This window comes from Theropithecus gelada, chromosome 1, assembly GCF_003255815.1.
Source record: "Theropithecus gelada isolate Dixy chromosome 1, Tgel_1.0, whole genome shotgun sequence".
NCBI classification, from domain to species: Eukaryota; Metazoa; Chordata; class Mammalia; order Primates; family Cercopithecidae; genus Theropithecus; species Theropithecus gelada.
The window spans coordinates 56673657-56700276 of NC_037668.1; the positions used below are offsets into that span (position 1 = coordinate 56673657).

Sequence of the window (26620 nt, forward strand, 5' to 3'; positions counted from 1 at the left end):
TCAACCAAGGTAGTAGGATCTAGGGATCCCAAGAAGAAATGTGGAAGGAGGCCTCTGATTTCCCTTTTTGTTTTTTGAGATGGAGTTTCACTCTTGTTGCCCAGGCTGGAGTGCAATGGCGCGATCTCGGCTCACCGCAACCTCTGCCTCCCAGGTTCAAGCAATTCTGCCTCAGCCTTCCAAGTAGCTGGGAATACAGGCATGCACCACCACGCCTGGCTAATTTTTTTGTATTTTTTAGTAGAGACGGGGTTTCTCCATGTTGAGGCTGGTCTCAAACTCCTGACATCAGGTGATCCACCCACCTTGGCCTCCCAAAGTGCTGGGATTACAGGCGTGAGCCACCACGCCCACCAAGGCCTCTGATTTCTGAGAGAAGGGACTTTACTTCTATTTGTACTCATGACCTAAGAGTTCAAGAATTTTACAAATAAATGTTCAGTTCAAAATTCTAAGTTACTGAACCAGATGGAATCATGTTATTAAGAACTCAACAGGAAAATGTAAATAACTTATCTATGTGCTCAGTAATGAATTTATGGTGAGCTCCAATACACAAAAGACATCAACAGTACCTTGAATGACTCCGGCTTCTGGAGTAGGACCGGCGTCGTCTGGAACCTGGCTTGTCTTCAACTAATCTGATTTTTCTGCCATTGACTTCAGTTCCATCCAACTTCTCCAAAGCTCTTTTCATATCAGAATAAGATACAAATTCAATCACCCCTTCATTTTTGCGTCCCTTGTGAGCATCTGCATAAGTCACTTCTCCTGCCTGACGCATATAATCCTGAAGAAAAAAAAGCGTGACTATATTATGTTTTGCTAAAATATCGAATGCAATGATCTGAGTGAACTTTTCTTTTCTTAAGAAATGCCAGTGTTCCGCAGAATAAAGTTTATTCTTAAATATATTCATCTACCCACCAATCATGTACTGAGGTTCTTTAAAGCACCAGCCATATTAGGTGGGTGGGAGAGACAATAAATACACATTAAATTGTTCCTTTAAATAAAGTTTTGGGGCTAAGTGTGGTGGCTCATGCCTGTAATCCCAGCACTTTGCCAGGCTGAGGCAGGAGGATTGCTTGATTCCAGGAATTTGAGACCAGCCCTGGCAACACGGAAGACCCCATCTCTATAAAAATTTAAAAAATTAGTCAGGTGGGGTGGCACATGCCTGTAGTCCCAGCTACCCAGCAGGCTGAGGTGGAAGGATCATCTGAACCCAGGCAGGTTGAGGCTGCAGTGAGCCGTGATCGTGACACTGCACTACAGCCTGGGGTAAAGAGCAAGACACTGCCTCAAAACAAAAAAATAAGGACAGGCGCAGTGGCTCACACCTGTAATCCCAGCACTTTGGGAGGCCAAGGTGGGCAGATCCCTGAGGTCAGGAGTTCAAGACCAGCCTGACAACTTGGTGAAACCCTGTCTCTACTAAAAATACAAAAATCAACCAGGCGTGGTGGCAGGCGCTTGTAATCCCAGCTACTTGGGAGGCTGAGGCAGGAGAATCGCTTGAACCCAGGAGGTGAAAGTTGCAGTGAGCGAGATCATGCCACTGCACTCTAGCCCAGGCGACAGAGCAAGACTTCATCTCAAAAAAAAATAAATAAAAAATAAAATTTATTTTTTAAACTACTAATATCCCCTGTTTTCTTTTTGTATTTCCTTGATAAATAGCTAACATACATTGTGCCAGAAACCATTCTAGGCTTTTTATATATACAATTCACTAAATTATCTCAATAACCTTGAGTAGAAATTAATATTAACTCCATTTTATAGTTGAGGAATATGAGGCATAAGACGTAAAGTAACTTGCTAAGGGTCAAGTGGCAGAGCCAGGATTCTATCTAGGCTCGCCAGCTTGAGAGCTAGGAAATCTGCTCAATTATCTGTTACTGTCGTTTCCTGAGAATGGAACTCCCTGAAGGTACAGACGTGTAGAGCCAACCAAGGGTGGTAACTGTGGGGGACCAGCCTCAATACCACTCATAGGACATCCAAAGTCTGGTGGTGATGAAGGAATGAGAAGAGAGAGGTTAAGACTGCATAAAGAGTGGGGGCCAGGTGGTTAACTGCAAAATGAAGGCTGCAAAAGGCTCAGAGTTCTGGTCTCCACACTATTGAGTACAATCATTTAGATCTAAGAAGCCGACGTTTAGGGCAAAATGGTGAAAAGGGAGGCAGTGTGTCATATGCGTAATCTATAGCAGTGGTGGTTTAAATGAATCTCCTTTGTGCTGAAACAGCATATCTTTAACTTATCAGAGTAGCTGGTGGGAGCGGGGTTAACTAGGAAGCTGCATGTCTGGCCACATTCCAATGCTTTGAAGGAGTGTCTTTCTCCTTGAACAGTGTTTATGGATAAGAGAGCAAGTCTTGCTCAGAGCACGGGAACATAATGGCGATAAGGCTTTCCTCCTCCCACAAGAGGCCTCTTGTGGCTGTGCACAACTTATTGTCCCATATTTTTATGGCCAGTTTATACAGGCACCCCATAAGCCTTTCCCCCAACAGTAACTAGGCTCTGTTTTAACAAAAAAATTAAGAGGTTTTCTACGAACTTAATTTAATGCTACATTTAGTGACACCACATGACGAGTTAGCATTCTACTGATGAAGAGAGTAGTTTTCCAGTTTCTATCCATGATGTTCAATCCCTAACTCTCAGAATACTGGAGTCATTCCTTCAGCAAGCAGAATTGTGCTGGCAGACATTCAGTAAAGGTCTACTACGGTGCTGACAATAAGCACGATGCACCTGAAAAAACTGGGAGTTAACAGTCCTGGTCCCAGCTCTTCTGCATCTGTTACTTGAAGGTTGCTGGGATTAAATTTTAAAAAGGGGGGGAAAAAATAGAAGTGCTTTAAATTAAAACTGTACAAATGTAAAGGATTCCTAACTATTCTTTCCTGAACCTAAATACACTCACTCATTTTGCTAGAGATGACATGTTTAAATATGGCCAAAAAAAGCAAGAAGGGAGACAAAACAACACCCGTTTCATGCATCCTCCTAAGACCATTCAGATTATGATACTGCTCAGTAAGTTTTTCTTCCCTATTGAGATTAAAAACACTGTTGTCAATAAATGGGACCAGGTGTGGTAGCTCACGCCTGTAATCCCAGCACTTTTGGAGGCCAAGGCAGGTGGATCACTTGTGGTCAGGAGCTCAAGACCAGCCTGGCCAACAGGGCGAAACCTGGTCTCTACTAAAATACAAAAATTAGCTGGGCATGGTGGCATGTGCCTGTAATCCCAGTTACTCTGGAGGCTGAGGTAGGAGAACTACTTGAACCCCAGGCGGAGGCTGCAGTGAGCTGAGATGGCGCCACTGCACTTCAGCCTAGGTGAAAGGGTGAGACTCTGTCTAAAAAATAATAAAAAGCTGGAATGACTACACTGGATGGCCAACATTAGCAATGAATCTTAATTTTTGACACCAAAACTCTTTCAGGACAAATATTCCATCAAAAACCTTATGAAAGAACATGGGTCAGACTGTCAATTTCACCAGTAAGGATACACATTGAAGCTGATGTGAATTTGCATGTTACAGCAAATGCTGCAGGAAACACTGGTGGTTTCAACCATTTTACTGACTGGTGAGTAGCTATACTGGCATCTTCCTGTAACCTTTTTTTTTTTTTTTTTTGAGACAGAGTCCTGCTCTATTCCCCAGACTGCAGTGCAGTGGCACGATCTTGGCTCACTACAACCTCTACCTCCCAGGTTCAAGCAATTCTCCTGCCTCAGCCTCCCAAGTAGCTGGGACTACAGGTGCCCAGCCCACCACCACGCCTGGCTAATTTTTGTATCTTTTTAAGTAGAGACGGGGTTTCAAACATTCTTTACAGAGGGAAATTTCATATAACACATTTGGGCCAAGTTTCTGTCATGTCAGCAGTTGCAGAGGCTGAGGCTGGAGGATTACTTGAGGTCAGGAGTTGGAGACCAGTCTAGGTAACACAGTGACAACCAATATCTGAGCCATGATCGTGCCTCAGCACTCCAGCCTGGGCAACAGAGTGAGACTCTGTCTCACAACAAAATCAGGCCGGGTGCAGTGGCTCACATCTGTAATCCCAGCACTTTGGGGGCCTGAGGCGGGTGGATCACAAGGTCAGGAGTTCAAGACGAGCCTGGCCAAGATGGTGAAACCTCGTCTATACTAAAAATACAAAAAAATCAGTCGGACGTGGTGGCGGGTGCCAGTAATCCCAGCTACTCAGGAAGCTGAGATGGAGAACTGCTTGAACCCGGGAGACGGAGGTTGCAGTGAGCCGAGAAGGCGCCACTGCACTCTAGCCTGGGCAACACAGTGAGACTCCGTCTTGAACAAAACAAACAAAAAACAAAACAAAACCAAACAAACTCACAGATGTCTCCTTAGAATGATGGTCCCACAATGTTCAGTAGAAGTATAATTCTGATATATTTTGTACTCATATGGAATCTTTAATTACTTCCAGCTCTGTGCAGGCTTTCATACATGTAACATTATATTTTGGGTATGCCTAGGCCTGCACAAATTTACTTGTTTCCCAACTTTAACTCCTGCCCAACCTTACCCCAAAAGGTTAATGGGGCCCAAACCTTTAGGTCTTGCCAGCTGCACCGACTTGACAAATTCTCCACAATAAGTCTGTACTCTGTGCGAGTAGGAGGGCCATATTTATCTCGGCCACTTCTTCTATAACCATATCCACCTTTGGAAGGTTCAAATAAATAAGATTATTTCAGTGGAGGAAAAGGAAAAAAAATGACACAGCACACACCCCCACTTAAATATATTATTTACCCCCACCCCAAACAATAGCACGTTTTAACTCTATTCCCATCCTTAATTCTAAAATAGATTTTTAAAGAAGCAATCAGCTAAATATAAACATTTAATTTAAAAAGTTGTAAGTATACATATTCATTAATATTTATATTTAAGATTAACATGCATAAATTAAAAACGATTAACAATTTAACAATTTAGAAATAAGTAACCAAATTACTAATCAGTTACTGGTGTTACTCACAGTGATTAAAAATTTTGTGAATATTTTATATGAAAAAAAAAAAAAGATTTTCAGGCACCTATTTCAGTTTAATCTCATCTGTGTCTAACCCTTGGGATCCTCACCACCCAGGTCTAATGGGGAAAGGTTGCGGTCGTCACATGGCTTCCTGTTTTTGGTCAGCCAAGGGCCACAATGGTTCAAAGAGCCACGCATGGAAAGGTAACCCAAGGTCAGCAAATGGAACAGGCAGTCATCTTAGCCTCAAAGGATTCTTTTAATTAAAACATTGAGGTCTTTGTTAAATCTATGTTAAACAATTGCATTATAGAGAAAAAAAAACAACACAAACACACATCATTAAACATATTTATAAAGTATTACAAACAAGAAATTATCATTAATTTAATTAAAATTAAACATTATCAAAGGCTTATTTGTAATTCTACATTTTTTTTAAAAGACACATAATTTATAAAATAGCTTAAACATCAATACATTTAAATGCAATATCAATTAATTACTTTAAATAATTAGCATTTGATAATAAAAGCATGTTACTGATACAAGTATGCCCTTTGAATGCTTACTGCGTCCAGAACCGTAACTGCCATCTCGCCGTGGGCCGCGGGCATGCTCAACAATTACTCGCTCACCACAAAGGTCTTTGCCGTTCAGTTCATAAACAGCATCATCTGCATCACGCAGATCATCAAACTCCACAAAACCGTATCTAGAAGAGAGCAAAGAAAATACTGGTTGGTACCATTTTGACATCCAGCTTCACTAACATTAAAGAGAAAGCAATGAGGGTCATGCTTAGCAAAGGTTAGGTGGATTTTGCAAACTAAGGATCAGCTTTGTCTTCTCTTTAGGTGAAATCACTTTGCTTTGTGCCAACAGGCACTGCAAAAGGTAGGGAGACTTCTCAAAGTAGACTCCTATCTTTCTAGGAGGAGGCTGGCTACATACGCAGGACACTTCTTATGTTTCCCAAGTAGTTGGTGGCAACTGCAAAGACAGGGATGCTTGGTATAAGAATCCAAAATATATAATGCTACAAGATATATAACCACATACAACTCATCTTTTTTAGCTTTAAAAGTGGTATCTTAGAGAACAATTACATCTACATTCAGGCACTGTGTAATAACTGTTAAATCATGTGAAAGAAAAAAACTTTTTTTTAAGGTTCCTGTTACTCTACGTAAAACACATCTGTCACATGTGATTATCAGTGAAAAAAAGACTGGAGCTATTTACTTCCCTGTGAGATTCCAAATTCATTTCCATGAAGTTTTAGAATAGGCTGGAATTCTATGAAATCTGTATACACCTCATGCAAACGTCTTTAAATGGTATTGCTGTATCTTTTCCAGCCAAGAGGTTTGGTGGCTTAACATATATCCAAAAGAATGCCCCATCCTATTAATGCCTATTAAAGAGTACAATTTATATAACTAAAGTGCAAAATTTGTAAGATACTTATAAGCAAGATTATACAAATGCCCTGTAAATTATGTTTTCAAGAAATATTTAGTTTGGTCTGACACAGCTGTGAAAAGTCCAGCTTTGTGACCACTGCCTATATTTAAAAACCAAAACCATTTTATTGATCATAACTAATCAGAAAGGAAAGTTACAAGCAATTTATTTAAACTCTAATAAGGCTGTATGTACACGGGCACACACTGACTAATGTTCCTCTGCATTTAAACACACTGACACTACAAACAAGTTATAGGACTTGTCAGAGGATCACCCAGCCTGCTAACAAAAAATGATTCCACTTTACTGATTTATTTATTTAATTTTTTGACACGGAGTCTCACTGTTGCCCAGGCTGGAGCGCAGTGGCGCGATCTCGGCTCACTGCAACCTCCACCTCCTGGGTACAAGCGATTCTCCTGCCTCAGCCTCCCACTAGCTGGGATTACAGGCGCACGCCACCACGCCTGGCTAATTTTTGTATTTTTAGTAGAGACAGGGTTTTGTCATGTTGGCCAAGCTGGTCTCGAAACCTCAGGTGATTCGCCCACCTGGGCCTCCCAAAGTGCTAGGATTACAGGCGTGAGCCACTGCGCCCAGCCTCCAGTTTCTTTAGAATGTAATGCTGTACTCGGTAACATGTTAAATAAGTGAGAATTCAGAATTGCGAAATTTTTCCTTTACTATAGAGTTTCTTTCATACAAGTCTCTCCAGGTGACAATGTGCTAGGTTACAATGTGTAGGTAACAACGTTGGAGGGTTCTTTATGTTGAAATGTCTGCCTGGCACTGAACGTCAACTCCATTAAAAAAATATAATAGAGACACACCCAGTTATTTAACAGGAAGTGTCTTGCAGTAACACAATTCAGAAGCCACCTGGCTCAATTTATGGGCTGTGAAGTCTTTAAAACATAGTTTCACGCTTCCATAGGCTAGAATTGCTGAGCAGCTTAATAAGAAGGATTTTGAATATGCTGTTATCTTCGACAAGGCAAGTAAAGCCTCTCCAAATCACTGACTTACTATGTCCAAAAGTGCTTTAACGGTGACTAAAAATCTGTAATAGATAATATAATGTAGCTGCTTTTTCCTTTCTTAGATAGAATGGATCATTAGGAAAACTATATTATTTTCAGACAAAATTTTTCTTTTAAGGCAAATAAAAAAAACTCAACTATTTTCTACTTTGGTTTATCTCTAGATGGATTCAAAACAGTAACAATAACAAAAGTGCCCTCCTGAATTTAATTGTCAAGAGTGCTCTGTCCCAAGTCTGCTCTGTCCACAGCATCACTGCTTTTGGCAGCATGTGAGAGCCTGACGCCATGCAGAGGGAGGAGGGACATTCGGCCTGGGCATGAAGGAATGGCCTCCACTCCCTTCAAGTCACACTCTGGCTCGGCACTGTTCAATGACCAGGACTGATCTAATGTGATCTTAGGACACCACAGAATCCTGAGGATTAAACAAACCACAGGAAAATCACCAACTGTTTTCCTCAAAATAGTTAAGGGTTACAACTACTGGGCAGAGCGGGCGGTCACAGAATGCAACATCCTTAAGCTCTGCAGGTCAACTGAAACAGAAAGCACAGTGGCCACTGATGGCAAGTGATGCTTCTGTCAGACCTGTGTGGTCATACATTCTCCCAGACTCAAAGATCACCCTGTTCTAAGGCTCATATGCAGAACTTACCCTGACCTTTCAGAGAAAGCAGTGACAATCTGTTCAGTGGAGGCAGGATAATTTAAAAATAAAAATTAATGTTAAGACAGATGAATCTTTCTTTGCAAGCTGAGAATGAAGCAAGGCATATCTTGCTAATACAACTTCCTCGAGTTACAGGGACAATTGGTAATGTTACAGAAAAATTCCTACAAGCCTTCCCCAGTATTTACTTCTAAAAAGTTCCAACAAGTGGGTCACTTGGTAAGCCTGTTTTGGGGGTATCCAAAACATTTATTAAATTAGCTGACTTGAGATTAAATTTATTTTACAGAAAAATTTTGGCTACTATTCTGTTAAAAAAAATTTATTTGAAACGTATCAAAGTTCAGTTCAAGGATCAAATCAGGCACTTGACTGTCACTTCTGTCTGCTGAGTGGGTTTGGAAGATTAAAACAAACATCTTTCCATACAACAAACCATACCTAATAGGGACTCTTGTTCTGAGAATAAAGCAAAGAGCAGATTTCTACTAAATCTGCTTTACTTGAAGAATGACTTAATTTCATTCAATAAATAGAGTGAATAAGATAGAAATAAATTAAGACAGGAAGACTAGATAATAAAATGTTACCTAACTCTGACTAAACAATCTCTCTATATTAAGCAATGGTATCATAGCTAATATTCATAGCACCCCTTCAGCTAGGTACTATTATTTCTGTTTTACACATGAAAAAAACCGAGGCACAGAGTATTAAATAACTTGCATTAAAAAAACCCCGCCGAGCTGGCATTCAAACCTGTGGTTTGACACCAGGGCTGAAACTCCCTAACTATTAAGACTGAAGCAGCAAGAACTGGCCTGGGTTCTAGTCTTGGTTCTGCAATAAACTTTGAACAGCAAATTTAAATCATTTTATTTCTTTGGGGTCTTAGTTTATTCATGAAATGAGGGAGTTACTGCATATCTCTAAGGCTATAACTAACATCAAAAGCATGACAGATTAAGTGTTAAAATTAGTGCTCCTTTGGTTTAACAATGGAGATGGGGTTTCAATATGTTATCCAGGCTGGACTTGAACTCCTGGGATCAAGGGATCCTGCGGCTTCAGCCTCCCAAGTAGCTGGGATTACAGGCACATGCCACTGTGCTGGGCTTCAAAAATGGAAAATTTAAACTCTAAAATTTGACATGCCTGGACTAGGATGGTACCACCAGACACCAACAGGTGGAAAGGGATAAATTTTTATTGTCTAAAATACCTTTTATTTATAGGTCCCAATTTTAGCTTAAACACTTCAACTGTTCCTGAATTAATTAGTGCCTTTGACAAAGTAAAGCTCTTCCTGGTAACTAACACTAGAGCCTTTTAAAGCCAAGCTTAACACTCCCTTTGTGCTTTGCAGCAAGTAATGTGAAACAAATCTGTCTCAAAAAGCAATCTCCTTTTGAATCCTTTGTCAGAGTAAAAAGGAATATAAAATACATACATGCATGTATACACACTATTATATGTATGCATGTGTGTACATATATGTACATACATCTTTGGTGTGACTTGTGAGTAAGCCTCACAAAACAACCCAAGAGATAAATTTCTCTAATTCTAACAGCAGAAATCCTTCCTCTTCTGCTCTATTAAAAACAAAGAACATCTTTCAATAATTCATAGGATGCAGGAATTCAGAAGAATCTAAGACAAATGTAAAAACCCCTCCACAGCAGGGATTGACAGAAACACAAAGAGCCCTGCAATACACTTTCAATCTTCCTCCCCTATGCATATGAAAGAATAAAAAGCATGACGTCACTATTCAATATACAACACCCTTCAAGTAAGAGAAGAAACTCCTTTCTTTAATGTTTCTCTGCAATAGGTTGAGTATTCTGAATCCGAAAATCCAAAATCTGAAATGCTCTAAAATCCGAAACTTTCTGAGCAGCAAGATGCTCAGATTGGCTCACCAGAACATTTTGGATTTTCGGTTTAGGAATGCTCAACCATTAAGTACAATACAAACATTCCCAAATCCAAAAAAAAATCTGAAATCCAAAATTCATCTGATCCCAAGCACTGTGTTGTCTTTACCAAAACTATTTTCCTCTGGTCACATTCTATCCTGACAAACCTAGTCAAAAGAATGAGGGGAAGTTACTGTCATTTTCCCTCTAAAAAAGGCAGGCAGCATAATTTTTACCAAGTATGGACAGGTATCTGGATACCACAAACAAAAGCCACACTGAATTATATGGGCTGCTCTAAACTTTAGTCCATTCTTATCCCATTGCCAATGCACTCATCTTCCTCATTCAACAGCTGATGTACTGCTCAGGTTATCAATCAGAATTCTGAAAAGGCAGAACTGGAATGACACATTTTTAAAACTAAGGTACTCTAAGACTTCAACTTTAGAAATGTTAACCACACTTCTTCAGGCAAGAATTATCATCTGAGTTTGTATCCTTGCTAACATGCTTTCTCTGATCCTATACCAATGGTCCCAAACACCATCAAGTCTGCCCTTTGCTCTGTCATGTTCTACTGAAGAGGATTTATCTCAACCCTTTTCAGAACAGCTTAGGGTCACTTCTGTCTTCCAAACATCTTCACTGAACAGGGAGACAAAGTCCTATCTGCAATCTGATGCCCATGACTTGCTCTGGAAATAGGCTGATAAATGGCTAACTGGGCAAGGCATGACTAAGGGGGTGCTCAATACCAGAAACTGCTAGGGAGTGGGTATGAGGAGCAGGGGAAAGCAAGCCTCCATGCGTGTGACCGCGGTCACCCACCAACACTGCTTACCGAGGGGCATGCCTTGGATGGTCTCTCTATAAGAAAATATGCCCCTTTCCACGGTGGATCTCTGCTCACCTTTGTCCTAAAACTGTGCCACATGCTTTTCTTTGTATGTGGACATGACAGTCCTCAGCCAACCATCAGCAGGATGTGAGTTTTGTTTTCACAATGTGGTGAGCCATTCCCACATTCACTCATTTTCCTTGTAAGAACCGAACCTCTCCATGGCTGGTCAGGATTAGGGATGTTGCTGTAGCCAAGGAAAAATTTTCATCTGTTGAAGTTAACCCATGGGGTGGCTTGAACCCTCAATCTAGAGTCAGTAGCACTGTACTTTAAGGGTAAAGCCCTCAAATTTACCCTGAAAGAAATGGCATTCAGTGAACAGGAATCAAACAGCTTTCTTTCAAAGCACTCAGTGATGTCCTATGCTTCAGCCAACTTGGTCTTATGAGGTAAAAAGTCAGGACACACTGATAGGACAGTACTAAAAAATGGCAATTCTTGCTGTCTGCAAAAAGTGCTTGGCAAACTGTAGAAAGACACTTCTGCAACCAACTCTAGTGCTCAGAAGAGGACAACTCAGAGAAAAGCTTGTGAATGAGAACAGTGTAACTGCCCCGATTCCAAAGGTCTGCAACATTCCAGGGAACCAGCGTTCAGGCCCTCACAGAAGAATTAACCAATGTCACATTTACCGCTTAGGATCAGTGATTATGGTTGCAATTTGATTTTCCTGGCAACAGAGGGTTGTTTACAACCCACAACTAAAAGCTGCTACCACATGAAATGGGTTCCTGAGATCCTTTCCTTTCTTGAGACGGGAAGGAGGCTGCTCTGGGCATCGTGGCCTCTCTTTCTTTAGTCTCAGAGGAGGGAGGGCCATCAAGGCCACCTGGAGGAGGTGGATGACTTACCCGTGCTCACTGAGTGGCAGAGCTGGGGTGCGACTTCAGGGCTCACCATTACCCAGTCTGGGACTCTTTTCACGTCGGCAAACTGGCAGTTCCCGCACACCAAGGGCTCTCTGATTAGAGCTAGTGTGGATTCCTGGTCTGCAAACGTTGGCCACAGCTCAGTCTGCACTTGATCTTTCCCCACCTTCAAAGAAGAAAACCTACCTCATGATGTCTCTCTTCCAGATCCCTTGACCATCTAATTTGCTCCCAACACCTTTGTAATCACTTCTGACTATACCTTATTGGTTGGTTACCCACTGGGTCTACTGCCAAATTCTGCAGTTTTCTCATTTGCTGGGCCTTCAGGGCTGTCTCTACCATTTGGATTAATTTATATAATTCTAGGCTAAAGCTATTTTTACTTAGTCAACTTGTCTTTTGTATTGTATCAGGAAAAGTCTGCTGCTAAATCATTTTTTTGTTTAGAAGCCTATAATGACTCCTAAGTATCTTTACGTCACTCTCTAAACCCGGAACACCTTGACTATACAAGTTGAATTATACCAATCTTCTTCCATATGCTTGAGAATTACCTCTTTCAAGAAGCCTCAGAAAACCTGCCTATTCCAATTATTTTAGGACTTTCTTTAGCTTTAGCACTTCTATTCAATTTTATGTTTTTTGTTTCTGTTTTCTTTGAGAAGGAGTCTCGCTTTGTCGCCCAGGCTGGAGTGCAATGGTGCGATCTTGGCTCACTGCAACCTCCGCCACCCGGGTTCAAGCAGTTCTCCTGCGTCAGCCTCCTAAATAGCTGGGATTACAGGCGCATGCCACCACACCCAGCTAATTCTTATATTTTTAGTAGAGACGGGGTTTCACCATGTTGGTCAGGCTTGTCTCGAACTCCTGACCTCGTGATCCAGCTGTCTCAGCCTTCCAAAGTGCTGGGATTACTGGAGTGAGCCACTGCACCCAGTCATGTTTCTGTAGCTTTTTAAGCCTTGTTTTTGTCTTTGTGCTTACCTTCTCTTTTGATTATGAGCTCTTCACTAAGAACAACAAAGGCTAGTATCTATTGGCTATTTATTTAGCACACTGCCTGGAACAGTAAATAATTTATCCATAATATTTCATTCATTCATATATCAAACGTGAAGAATGTATTATTATTCTTCCCATTTTACAATGAGAAACTGAGGCTTGGAGAGGCTAAGCAACTTGCTCATTGTCAAGGAGCTCATGAGTGGAGGAGCTAGATTTGAACCCAGACCCATGACTCTAAAAACCCCAGCTCTAAACCACAAGGTTCTACTTCCTTTTTTCTTTTTTTAAACATAGTCTCACCTTGTCGCCCAGGCTGGAGCACAGTGGTGCGATCTCCGCTCACTGCAACCTCTGACTCTGGGATCAAGCAATTCTTGTACCTCAGCCTTCAAAGTGGCTGGGACTAGAGGTGTGCACCACCACGCCCGGCTAATTTTTGCATTTTTTTTTTTTTTTTTAAGGAGAGACAGGATTTCACCATGTTGCCCAGGGTGGTCTTGAACTCCTGAGCTCAGGCAATCCACCTGCCTCGGCCTCCCAAAGTGCTAGAATTACAGGCGTGAGCCAGCCACCATGCCCGGCTTTCTACTGTATTTTAAAGGCAGATGCTTCTCTCCCAGTCCTGTGTACAATCTTTTTTCATTCAACAAATGCTGCTGCTTGACTTAATGATACTCTAACCTCAGATAAGTCAGGCTGTAGTAAAGGTTTTTGATATAATGGGATAAAGTCTCTAGAGAAAATAGAAATTGACCTTGGGGCAGGGTGAAGCACCTCTAAGCTGGGGGTATGTGACAACCAGGTTACTTTCACTCGTCTTTTGGTTCCCATTAGCCAGTGTCAGCCATCTGGTCCTTCCGAAAACATGTGTGGGTTCAGAACATAACAGACTAGAAGAATAGAGGAAAAATAAGATTATTCTGTGCAATCCCCATTCTGGAGGTCCCATATCAACCCCCAGAGTCTGTCTTTGGTTCTAAGGCTCAGCAAAAATTAGACCAGCATAAAGAAGATGAAGACTTGGACCTAGACGTGGTGGATGTGAATGAATATTGGCAATATCATGTGTTTAGGAATGTATTTAATTAGTTTTGCAAGGAATGGTGACTCGAACCAAAAAATATAAGCGTGAATGGTAGGAGGGAAATGGGCCAGAAATCAAAGAATACTAGAAAGTTTACAGACTTTCAACTATACAAAGATTAAAGCAGCAACCAGAAAAGTACTATGCAGATGATAAACATCTAAGATGATGTGATTTAATTTTCATTAACTACAAACTATTATTAACATGCAGCCCACTACGCCTCTTCTTCAAATTTCTTTGTAATAACTACTCCTATTTTTCAAAATTTTACGATGTATAAAGCATTACGCTAAGTGCTTTACACACATTATATCCATTTAATTTTCACAACTCTGAGGTTTACTGTCATCTGACAGATCAAGAAACCAACTTAGAAGAGTTGATAACTTCCAAAGCTACCCCAAAGACCTGGGATTCTTCACATCCAGGTAACCTAAAACCTGCATTCTACCACCACGTTCTAACCGCCTCCTATACACCAATGAAAAGAAGTGGTCCATAAAACCAGAGTTGGAGAAACACAAGCTCTTGCACAGAAAATGTTTCATCAAATTATGTGCTGTAGTGTGGAAGACAAATGCCCACAGGAATATAAGCATCTCATGAGAAAGAGTAAGTGGCAAGAAAACACCATTTCTGCATGTGATGTGTGCTAATATCAGTAAGTTGTGAACATTTATTCTCTACAAGTGGAACCAAACCCACATGCTATCAAAATTTTAATACTAGTCTAGGAAAATAGAAAAAGGTAACAAATCATTAAGAAACATATCTTGACAATGAGAACACAAATATATCACTAGGAAAATTAAACTCATGATCCTTTCTCATAAAGTAAACCAACTGCTGAAAAAAATTCTCTAATGATGAAATAACCAAACTCAAGCCCATGGTATTGAGTTCACATTGCAGATAACAGCCCATCTCTAACAGAAAACATATTCACATAGTGGGTTGAGAAAAATAGAACAATCATTATCCTAAACACCAAACAGTAAAACTAAATCCTCCCAGAATGGGAGGTAGAGAGGAATCTGTATCAAAATTTAGTCTTACTCTGTAACTGCTCTATGAGCCTATTTGCCAACTTTGTTTTAGCTATCCAAAACTTTCAAAAATGAACTAAGTCAGCTAAGGTATCTCACTTTTACACTGCAAACAGTTTGTGGATCAAACTATCATTATCCCCTGCAATCATAACTGAACTTACTTTTTTGATATTTTAAAGTCAACATGGCTTTCCTGAAAGGGAGGGCAGATACAATCATCTGCGTCCATTTCAATTTTCTGATACTTTTCAACACTAAGGGTAAATGAAATCCAAAGGTTTCAAAAGAGGGGAATCAACTATTCCCTGATGACACACTAAAAGTTCATGGAGACTCAACCACAAATTAAAAACAATTTGAAAAAACTCCAGAGATGAAAGTCACATTACCAATTTAGAATAAAACTCTTGGGATTTAATACAGAATTACCGTGTCTGTTATTCCTACTTAATGAAATAAAGGTTTACACTCTGCAGACAGCACTACCTGATTCCACACAAAAGCTACAAACAAAACCAGTTCATACTTACCTCTTAAACAACACAATGAGCAGGCTGCCAGGTGTTAAAGCTTCATAAAGATGATGCCTCTTGGATCATCTTGGCTGTATGAGGCACCATGTCCCTCATAATCGTCCCTGGTCCCTGGGCTGGAGTCTGTTTCTTCATTTTCATTTTTGGTTTTAAAGATGCCACTCCCTATGCTTTTATTAATTAGTGGATGCCACTAACATTTTAATGAATTTTTCAAATTCTTTTAAAATGGATGAATCAATAGCTTCATTTCAATTACATGAAAACCTTTCCAAGTCAATGCTTCTGGTCTGTGGTTCCTGACTCCCTTGCCTGAGCCTCCTGCTCTGCCCTCTTCTTTCCTGAAGGCTGAATTCAAACCTCCCTCTTTCAGACTTCCTCTTCTCTCTAGGTCTTGGGGGTCTTTGTTCATGAAGGTCCCCTTTCTGGCATAAAAGCCTAAACCCATGGTTGGGGACCTGGGAGAAATAAAGTGCCTTTCAAGTGTTTCTTCAGGCATTATGTGCAGTTCAGAAATCTTTAGCCTGGGAGACTTTCATCTCAACACACAGAAAAGTAAAACATTTCCTCAAACTATGGGCATACCAATTCAGAGCACAATCTAATCCCTCACCTTCAGGATACTCCGAGACCAGATGACCCTAGGAATGACAATAGGGCAGAGAACATTTACTTGTACAAATCCTTCCTCAGCCAACCATGATAAAGCTGATACCACCTTACAGCTTTTCAAAGAGTAGCCTGAGGAGAAGAATCACTAACAGTCTCTAACTAAGGACAACATCATAAAAAATACCATCTGTCTCACTTTTGGCAGTAACTTGTCAGCTTGCTGGAAGCCTCTACAGAGACAAAAGGCTGAACAAGCCAGGAAACCTGAACTACCCTCTCACCCTCGGAGGCAAGTCCCCAAAGGACAGGACTAAAGGAAATAGCACGAGGGAAGCTTTGAATGCCAATGCCCACATATATCTAATATGTGAATTAAAAAAATCCTCTATTTCCAGAGTTGTCAATAACTCATTTTGTAACCTTGGGCCAGTCACCTTATCACCCCATGCCTCAGTTTCCCCATCAGTACAAACTATGGACAACACTTGTTTATAAAGTGCTTTGACATACTCAGTTGAAAAATAAATGATACAAATGCATTAACATTTTTAAACTTTTAAGATTTCAGTGTTAGCTTACAAATTTGTAAGTATCACCCCAACGGTATTCTCTTAGATGCCTGGAGCACCTTTCTTCTGAGGAGCTCAAAGTACAATTTGCGGTTCTGGGTACCTGGAAGCATAAAAAACACTAGAAACCCAAACCACATTTTACTACCCAGTCTATATCCTGTGCCTATCTTTTAAGAAGGGACAAATACTTCACATGGCCCTTAAATTCATACAATACCTCAATGAGAAAGGGAGGAGCAAAACAGTATGTTAAACTGAAGAACAGGGGTTTTAAATGACTTAGTCAAATAATTACAAATGATGTTTATTCACACCACAAACTGAAGGGACCAAGAACCAAGGAGTGGAGGTCTTAAGTCAGGGCAATTTATGCTAGTAACATTTGGTCAAAAATCTTAATAGGGTATTATCTCTTGGCATTGATTTTTCAAAATGACAGAAAAAAATTAAATCCCCTATGTCTTGGGGGGAAAAAGTAATATACTTTTTTGGGGGTAAGTTGACTTCAAAAAGTGACTTTTAATAAAAAAAAAATTTGATCACATTTGTAATAGTTATATTACTAATAAAACAATGATAGCATGCTACTTAATTCATAGTCTGAGTTCTCATTATTTATTATTCATTCAAGAAAAACTTCCTGATCATTTTTCACTCGGTAAATTAGCATTTTTTTATTTTTTATTTTTGAGACAGAGTCTCACTGTCACCCAGGCTGGAGTGCAATGGTGTGATCTCACACTGCAACCTCCGCTTCTCAGGTTCAAGTGATTCTCCTGCCTTAGCCTCCCGAGCAGCTGGGATTGCAGGAGCCTACCACCATGCCCAGCTAATTTTTGTATTTTTAGTAGAGACAGGGTTTCATCATGTTGGTCAGGCTGGTATCGAACTTCTGACCTCAGGAGATCTGCCCGCCTTGGCCTAAAGTGCTGGGATTACAGACGTGAGCCACCACGACCCGCCAGCAAGCACAACAGGGGTGCTCCATGCTGTTGAGGTGACCGCCACATGGGCATGCTCATACACTGCTGGTGTTAAGTATAACTGGTGCAGCTTTTCTGGAAAGTCATTTGGTTAAATGCACTGAGATACTTGAGTATGTTCACTCCTGCTGTGACACATGAATTTTATTTCATAGAACCCGTATGTACTAAGGGATAATAAAAATACAAACGAAGTTTTATGCACATAATACCCATCACAGAGTTACTTATAACAGCAAGAATTAGGAGACCAAAAAAAAAAAGGGTAGACAATATAAGAGGAATGGTTGGGTAAATCATAATATGGCCATATAATGGATTTTATGAAGTCATTAATAAGGAAGATTTTAATGTAATAGAAAAAAGTACATGAGATAAATTAAGTAAAAAAAGTGTGACACAAAATTGCACATAAGACCTCACCTATCTTAAAAAGATTCTTAATACTTTTCATTTTATGCTTTCATAATATCTAAATGATCTACAATTAACCTACATTTATTCTCTAGTGAGTCAAAAAGTTTTTTTTTTTTGTTTTTTTTTTGAGATGGAGTCTTGCTCTGTCGCCCAGGCTGGAGTGCAGCGGCGTGATCTCTGCTCACTGCAAACTCTGCCTCCTGGGTTCACGTCATTCTTCTGACTCAACCTCCCGAGTAGCTGGGACTAAAGGCGCCCGCCACCATGCCCAGCTAATTTTTTTGTTTTTTTTTTTTTAGTAGAGACGGGGTTTCACCATGTCAGCCAGGATGGTCCCGATCTCCTGGCCTCGTGATCTGCCTGCCTCGGCCTCCGAAAGTGCTGGGATTACAGGTGTGAGCCACTGTGCCCAGCCCAAAAAGGTTTTCGTTTCTAGTTCTTTTTTTTTTTTTTGGAGATGGAGTCTCATTCTGTTGCACAGGCTGGAGTGCAATGGTGCAATCTCGGCTCCCAGGTTCTAGCAATTCTCCTGCCTCAGTCTCCTGAGTAGCTGGGATTACAGCATGTGCCACCACACGCAGCTAATTTTTGTATTTTCAGTATAGACAGGGTTTCACCATGCCGGCCAGGCTGGTCTCAAACTCCTGACCTCAAGTGATCTGCCCACCTCAGCTTCCCAAAGTGCTGGGATTACAGGTTTGAGCCACCGCACCTGGTCCAAAAAGTTCTTGAATTTGTTATGCTTGATAGGCTAAATAGATGAGCCTTAAAGACGGTCAGATGATTTCCTCATATATAAGGCTAAACATTTTAATTAGAAAAAAATAGTTTAAAAAATTATAACAAAGGGCACTGTTCAGAAGAGTAGGAACTCTTGTCCGGGTGTGGTGGCTCATGCCTGTAATTCCAGCACTTTGGGAGGATGAGGTGGGTGGATCACCTGAGGTCAGGAGTTCGAGAACACCCTGGCCAACGTGGTGAAACCCCATCTCTACTGAAAATACAAAAATTAGCGGGCTGTGGTGGCAGGCGTCTGTAATCCCAGCTACTTGAGAGGTTGACGCAGGAGAATTGCTTGAACCCGGGAGGCAGAGGTTGCAGTGAGCTGAGATCGTGGTACTGCACTGCACTGCAGCTTAGGAGACAGATTGAGACTCCATCTCAAAAAAAAAAAAAAGAAAAAAGAAAAATAGGAGCTCTTAAACACAGCAGGTGGAAACACAAATAGTTTACCAAGTAATGAAATAGCTAGCAAAAGCATTAAAACGTGTATATGCTTTGACTCCCAAAGTCTACTTGCAGGAATCTGCCCTAAGGTAAAAAGAAATGCATACAAAAATTCATATAAAAGATATTCAACAGTATTATACATGCATAAAATAGTACAAACACAAAGATAACCTAAATGCCTTGCAACATGGTTCTAATTATGTCCATTAAATACCATTATGTATGAAGGAGTGCTATGTAGCCATTAGAAACCAGGTTGTAGGAGAAGACTTAATGACAAAGGAAAAGGATCAGGCTGCTAGGGTGAAACAGGCAAATTATAAAATAATTTATAGTATGATTCCAAGTTTGAAAAATAAAAAATAAAAAAACGAGTGAGGAGAGGCATAAGAAAAGGGAGAGACTGTGCAAGAAGTAGTTTTTTTTTTTTTGATGGAGTCTCGCTCCGTCACCAGGCTGGAGTGCAGTGGCCCAAAATCGGCTCATTGCAACCTCCTGGGTTCAAGCAATTCTCCTGCCTCAGCCTCCTCAGTAGCTGGGAGTACAGGCGTGTGCCACCATGCCCAGCTAATTTTTGTATTTTTAAAGAGGGGGTTTCACCATGTTAACCAGGATGGTCTCGATCTCTTGACCTCGTGATCTGCCCGCCTCAGCCTCCCAAAGTGCTGGGATTACAGGCGTGAGCCACCGCAACCGGATGGTGGGTTTTTTAATTAAGAAAAAAAGGAGACAGAGTGTGTGTGTGTGCACATGCCCATACCTGTATGTGAAAAAAAAAAAACAAAAAAAAAAAAACTAAACTAAAAAACCCCACATGCAAAGCGTTTCATCTTCGGACTTTTTTTTTGGGTCCTTCTCCATATAAAAAAATTATAATAGGACAGGTGCAGTGGCTCACGCCTGTAATCCCAGCACTTTGTGAGGCGGATCACTTGAGGTCAGGAGTTCAAAACCAGCCTGGCCAACATGGTGAAACCCTGTTTCTACTAATACAAACTTTAGCCAGGGGTGGTGGCACGCACCTGTACTCCCAGCTACTTGCGAGGCTGAGGCAGAAGAAACGCTTGTACCTGGGAGGTGAGGTGCAACTGCACCACTGCACTCCAGCCTGAGCTACAGAGAGACGGGGAAAGAGAGAGAGAGGGACTCCGTCTCAAAAAAAAAAAAAAAAAGTCCAGTCATAAATAAATATGTGCTATTTTGAAAATTAAGAGTGGGTCTTTAAGTATACATAAACAGAGTTGTTCAAACAAGCTTTTAAACAAAACTTGTTTAATCTCTTCTTAGATAATCCCAAAATTAATCCAGAACCAAATGTCTTCCTTTTCTTAACACAGACTCTAATGCTTTGTACATGCTGGTGCAAATGGGATGCTACTTCCGAGGCTGGCAAAAGGGCTTAAAAACAAAAAGGTGGTAGGGTTCCTAAAGGGAAAGTGTTTGTTTTTTCTTTTGTCATTTTCTGTCACTCATTAGTTATAGCATTATCATAAAAATGATAAAGCACTTCTCTGCCACTTGGTGGTGGGTGAAGATAATCCCTCTCATGATTAAGAATACAGTAACGATGAATGACAGGGCCTTGGGAGAAGTCTTGAAAGACTTAAAAACTAAAAACTTAAAAAAAAAAAGAAAAACAAAATACTGCAACAGCTCATCTAACCAGAAACCAGCAACCTGGAACATTAACTATATACTTCCTATCTGTCAAGAATTCAAGAATTCAGGAGTCAAAAGAGAAAAATCCCCATGTAGGTGCTGGGGTTGGCAGAGATTCCTCTTAGTATCTAAGGCTTAATAATGCCCTCCAGTGATCAGTGACACACAGAACAACGACCTGCCTCACTCGAAGAGTCTTGAACTCCACATTAAAAAAATTACGGTGCATTAAACAAGGATAAAAACAAAAATTTTCTGGTAATAATTAGATAGCTTGACTACACAGACCACAACATCCCCTGAAAATTCAGGCTATTCATGATTTCACTGTTACATGAAACACAGGTTCTGAAGTCTAAATCCAAGTTTCCCTTGAGAGTTTTAATTCATGACTTTAACTAAAAAATAAAACTATAAATTTCAATGATCTGGGGGTTTATCCTTCCAGCTACCAGACAGGCAAAATAATCTTAGCATGTGGTAAGTTTTATTCATTAACTAAAATTTGGAAAAGCTAAGATATAAAGATCTGACTAAAACCACAAGATTTTGTGGCAAAAGGGCAACTAGTGTACTCAAAATTCTTGCACACTTTACATGAAGTGGCTTATTATAAAAAATAAAATCTATATACAATCAAAGCCAGCAAAAGTTACCACAGAACTGAAAAGCTATAAAGAGGTGCTGCTAATATTGTTGCTTCCCTGATATGCGTCTAGGATTCTTTTTGCCCCTCCCTTCCCTACAGTGACTCTTTTTTTTTTGGAGACAAAGTCTCGCTCTTGTTGCCCAGGCTGGGGTGCAATGGCACAATCTCGGCTCACTGCAACCTGTGCCTCCTAGGTTCAAGCGATTCTCCTGCCTCAGCCTCCTGAGTAGCTGGGATTACAGGCATACACCACCACGCCTGGTTAATTTTGTATTTTTAGTAGAGACAGGGGTTTCTCTATGTTGGTCAGGCTGGTCTTGAACTTCTGACCTTGGGTGATCCGCCTGCCTTAGCCTCCCAAAGTGCCGTGATTACAGGCGTGAGCCACCGTGCCTGGCCCTTGCAGTGACTCGATGAAGTTTATGGGGCGGGTAGAAATGTAGGAGACCTTAATGGGAACTGAAATGGTCTATACGATCCTGGGAGATCTTCGTTGTATTTGTGGTCCCAAACCATCTTTCAAAAAGTTCTCTAAAACAGTGGCAATCTACATTACGGTTGCCTGGTATAATAAAATGGCAGGCAATGAACTGTTGCTTACATACCTCTTCTCCAAATCCTATCAGGATCCATAGAATCCTTTCTTGGACACTAAATCTCCTTTGAAGAACTCATTTGTTTCCTTATTTGGTCATCTTCCTATTATATAAGCTTCTTCTTTTTTTTTTTTTTTTTGAGACAGAGTCTTGCTCTGTTGCCCAGGTTGGAGTGCACTGATGCAATCTCGGCTCACTGCAACCTCTACCTCCCAGGTTCAAGCAATTCTCCTGCCTTAGCCTCTAGAGGAGCTGGGATTATAGGTGCCCACCACCACGCCCGGCTAATCTTTGTATTTTTAGTAGAGATGGGGTTTCACCATGCTGGCCAGGCTGGTCTCAAACCCCTGACTTCAAGTGATCCACCTACTTTGGCCTCCCAGAGTGATGGGATTACAAGTGTGAGCCACTGCGATCGGTCTATACAAGCATTTTATGCCTTAATTCTAAATTTAACCTACAACCCTTCAGCCTAACGTATCTACTGATACATCTCACTTCTACAAATCTGAACTCCAGCAATTCTTCAAAGACCTATCTAAAACATCCAAAATGTGTTTCTGAGTTGCAATTATTAATCACAATCTAGATATGTTCCAACATGCTTATCAGTAGGGAGATCCACTGCCCTTCTGTTTGGGAACTATAAGTTTACATATATAGCTAAGTTATGCTTTTTCCTTTGTACTCACTCCTTCCTTTCAGACTCTCCAGCATTTTTGCCTTACAGGTAATTTTTGCTTGATATACATCTTTACCATTGGTCTTCTTCCCAGAAGTCATTTTCCTCTGTAATGATTCCTCAATGATGCCAGGAGGTCATATTGTGTGCTGTCTGGTGACCGTCATACTTCTCTTTGAAACTCTAAAATGACTTCATTTCAACCTTGACTTTCAATGACATTTCATGCATATCATGGTTTGGCAGCATAACTGTAAGAATGAACAGTTCCTTAAAAAACCACCCAGGTATTTAGGGTCCTGAAAGGCTCTTTCCTCTTATCGCTCCATCTTCCTTCTGGGTTGCTCACTTCTTCCTTCTCCAGAGCCTTTGAATTCCTACTTACTGATTTTGAATTTTTACTGTAAAATCTTAATAGTCGTTGTTTCTGGTTTATGTTGTTAAATTTCTAGATCCTTCATAAGGCTCAATCCATGTTAGATTGTTTATTATTTCTCATAATTGCTTCTTTGTTGAAGGCCATGTCTTCAACACCAATTATGACATTAAAAAATATTTTTTCCCTATTCATCAAAAAGCAAAAAAAGTCATCATTGTACTTTTATTAGAGGTGGGGGTCTTGCTGTTACCCAGACTGGAGTGCAGTGTCACAATCTTGGCTTGCTGTGGCCTTGAAATCCTAGGCTGAAGTGATCCTCCTGCCTCATCCTCTGAAGCAGCTAGGACTATAGGCGAGTGCCACCACGCGTGGCTAATTAAAAAAAATTTTTTTGTAGAGATGGGGTCAGGCTGGTCTCAAACTCCTGGCCTGAAGTAATCCTCACACTTCAGCTGGGATTACAGGCACAAGTCACCATGTCTGAGTCCCAACTACGACATACGCTATTCCCAGACACCTAAATTCTTCACTTCAAGCTCTACTTAATCTATTCTTCAAAGCCCATTTCAACACATCTTTTCAAGCAAATCGTTCCAAGTTTTACTAGTTAGAGTTTAAAGCGAAAGCAAACATTTCTTAATTCAACGTGCACATGTCATAATGCTTAATTTATTCAAGAGCAGAACTGTTTTCTGCCTCCTCCCCCAATTCATTTAGCACAGTGGTGGACATTTTGTCGATGGGTTATCAATACATTTGGTTGATGAATCAGTTTCCCATTAACAGTCTTGTCATTTCCCGCACACTATCACCTGAGTAACCTTAGAAAACAGACCTCACCAAACATGCTTTATGTTATCAAACACCAACAAGCAAAGATGTTTCCTCATCCCTCTGATTATAGCTGCCACTTACTGCCTAAGCCAAATGCTTTATATTTATTATCTCTAATCTTCCTTTTCCACATGAATGAGAAACCAGGTTCAGAGAAGTAACTTGCCCATACGTAATAAGTGGTGGAACCACGATTTGACTTAGAACTGGCTGGCTTCAAAGCCCACACTTTGCTCACAAAAGTTAGTTATTCTGTCAATTTAGTTGGGCTCTGTAAACAACTGGAGTTTTAACTTTCACATATATGAAATGTATACAATAACATCCAGCCCCCACTTCAATACATCCTTAAGAACTGAACGTTTTACTGTACAAAAGGAGTAATTTTCTAAGCCTTTGTAAAAGAAATCAGTACTTTACTAAAGACGTCCTCAGAAAACGATTCTTCCTAACGATTAATTTGAAATGACTTTCTAAACCCAGACAATCATTTGAGAATATGGTAGCTACCAACTTGTCTCAAACGTGAAACATACTTAGGCAACTTTCAAAATGTTTCAGGTGTCAGTTGCTATATAACCCTCGGGAGTAAACGGTAGCTATATTAGACCTGTTGCAAAGTAGAGGTATTTTTTTAAGTCGGGAGTTCTCTGACACCCAAGGTTTAGTGCCCTAAAATGTTACCCCAGTCCTTTTTATATCCATGCCTTCCAAGCCCTATCTAACATTTCCTGGTTCCCAGTTTTCCCCGTTGAGTATTTTCTCCAGACCTTATTCCTCAACAGTTTTCCCTGAAACTTGTAGCTCATACTGGCCCTAATTTTGCAAAAGTAGATTAGGAATACAAGTAATAGATCATACTCTGGGGGAGGCAGTAAGTTAACAATTTCGTCTCCGTCTGCGTTAACGAGACGCAGATACTAGCCAGGGTGGCCATTATTCTCCTAACAAATTCTAAAACGGCAAAACAATTTTTCGGTAAGTTGGAGAACGGAAACCACAGCGTGGAAACTCTGCACGGAGTCTTAAAGATAAGGAGTTAAGACTTTAATTTACTCTTGCAGAGGGAACGGTGAAGGCTTTCAGCACGGCAAGACGATACTTTCGAAACTGTCACTAGACTACTCAAACTGGAGTCTCCCGCCCAAAAGAGCGTGGCACATGGCTAAAAAGGGCCTCCCTCCAACGCTCCAGTCCCCGGGAAAGACGCGCTGTGACCGTCTGATCCACAGACTGGGGAAGAGGTGAAAGGGAGCAGGAAATCCTGTTTATTTCCAGTAATCCTCAGAGCGGGAAAGGTTGGTCTCTACCCAGGGACGAACCAGGCCCCAGTCCCGGGCCTAGGAAGGGAAAACCCAGGTCTCCCGGGCGCCCTGGAGCTGTGCCCTCCTGCCCGGAGCACCAGCCCCACTCGGGCTTTCCTTCTCCCTGTCCCACTCAGGGCCTCACCACAGCTCCCATTATGCCTCTACCACCCCCACCCGCGCAGGCGCAGTGGGAACCGGGGCCTACCCGCGCCCCCGAGGCGCCGCCACTATGGCGGAGCCTGGTCAGGCCAGAAGCCGCTCCGCGCGGACCAGGCGTCCCTCTCCCGTCCCCACGGCCTCCTCACCACCGCTGGGGTCTCTGGGGTCTGTCCCCGCCCGGCCGGACCCTCTTTCGCCCTCCTCACCCGTTCTTCAGATCCACCTCCAGAATCTTCCCGTAGCCCTTAAAGAAGCGCTCCACATCGCGCTCCCGGGCCTGGTAGCTCAGGCGGCCGATGTACACCCGCGGCATCCCGGCAACGGCAGTGGTGGCTGGCCCCGGCCCCAGCCCCCCTCAGGCGGCGGCGGGCAAAGCGAGAGCGCGGCGGCAGCGGCGGCGGCGGCGGCAACGGCAACGGACGGGCGGCGGGACGGACGCAGCCGAACCCCGGCGACGTACGCGAGCACGCAGCTCACGAGCGCGCGCTTCCACTTCCCCCGCCCTTCCCCTAGGCGGAGGGTAACCGGAGAGAGCGCGCTTTCGCTTCCCGCCCGGCCAGGATTGGGGGAGGAGCTTGCCCGGGGGCGCGCCGACGTGAGGCGGGGCAAGGTGATCGACAGGCGGCGCTGCGGCACGTCCTCCTGCGAGCTCGCCAAAGGGGTTCCTGCACCGCCTTCCGCAGCCAGCTGGCTTTGCCCCTCCCCCGGAAGTGCCCGCACCTCCCAGAGCCCAGCGAGCGAGCGTTCCTGCTTTTGTCCTTTGAACCGGGTGTGGTTTGGATTTTGGAGCCGGAGCTTTGGAATCAAACCTGGCTTCCAAACGGTTGTGTACCCGTGACCTTGGGCTCGTTACGCGCGATGTCTCGGACTCTCCTTTATCTTTTCTGTAAAAGGGGGGGAGTAGTTCCTACTTCCAGAGATGTTTTGAGAATTATGAGAGAATACGTATAT

General features: G+C 41.8%; 1 protein-coding gene across 1 annotated transcript; it reads right to left on the reverse strand.

Annotated features, from left to right (window-relative positions):
* SRSF4 (serine and arginine rich splicing factor 4) lies at positions 1-26620 on the reverse strand. Its single transcript, XM_025385934.1, has 5 exons — positions 25876-26620; positions 5608-5750; positions 4605-4717; positions 576-790; positions 1-19 (listed from the first exon to the last, which is right to left on the reverse strand). Exons 1-5 carry the CDS (start codon positions 25980-25982, stop codon positions 1-3), a joined length of 597 nt encoding a protein of 198 aa, XP_025241719.1. The 5' UTR covers positions 25983-26620.

What these genes read in the sequence shown, in the direction of transcription:
- SRSF4 (XM_025385934.1), bottom strand. Translation starts at nt 25,982, where the DNA reads ATGCCGCGGGTGTACATCGGCCGCCTGAGCTACCAGGCCCGGGAGCGC. An exon ending in GAGGTGGATCTGAAGAACGG is followed by an intron (nt 5,751 to 25,875) that starts GTGAGGAGGGCG and finishes GCTCTCTTCTAG; the next exon opens with ATACGGTTTTGTGGAGTTTG. An exon ending in GCAGCTGGCAAGACCTAAAG is followed by an intron (nt 791 to 4,604) that starts GTTTGGGCCCCA and finishes TTTTTTCTTCAG; the next exon opens with GATTATATGCGTCAGGCAGG.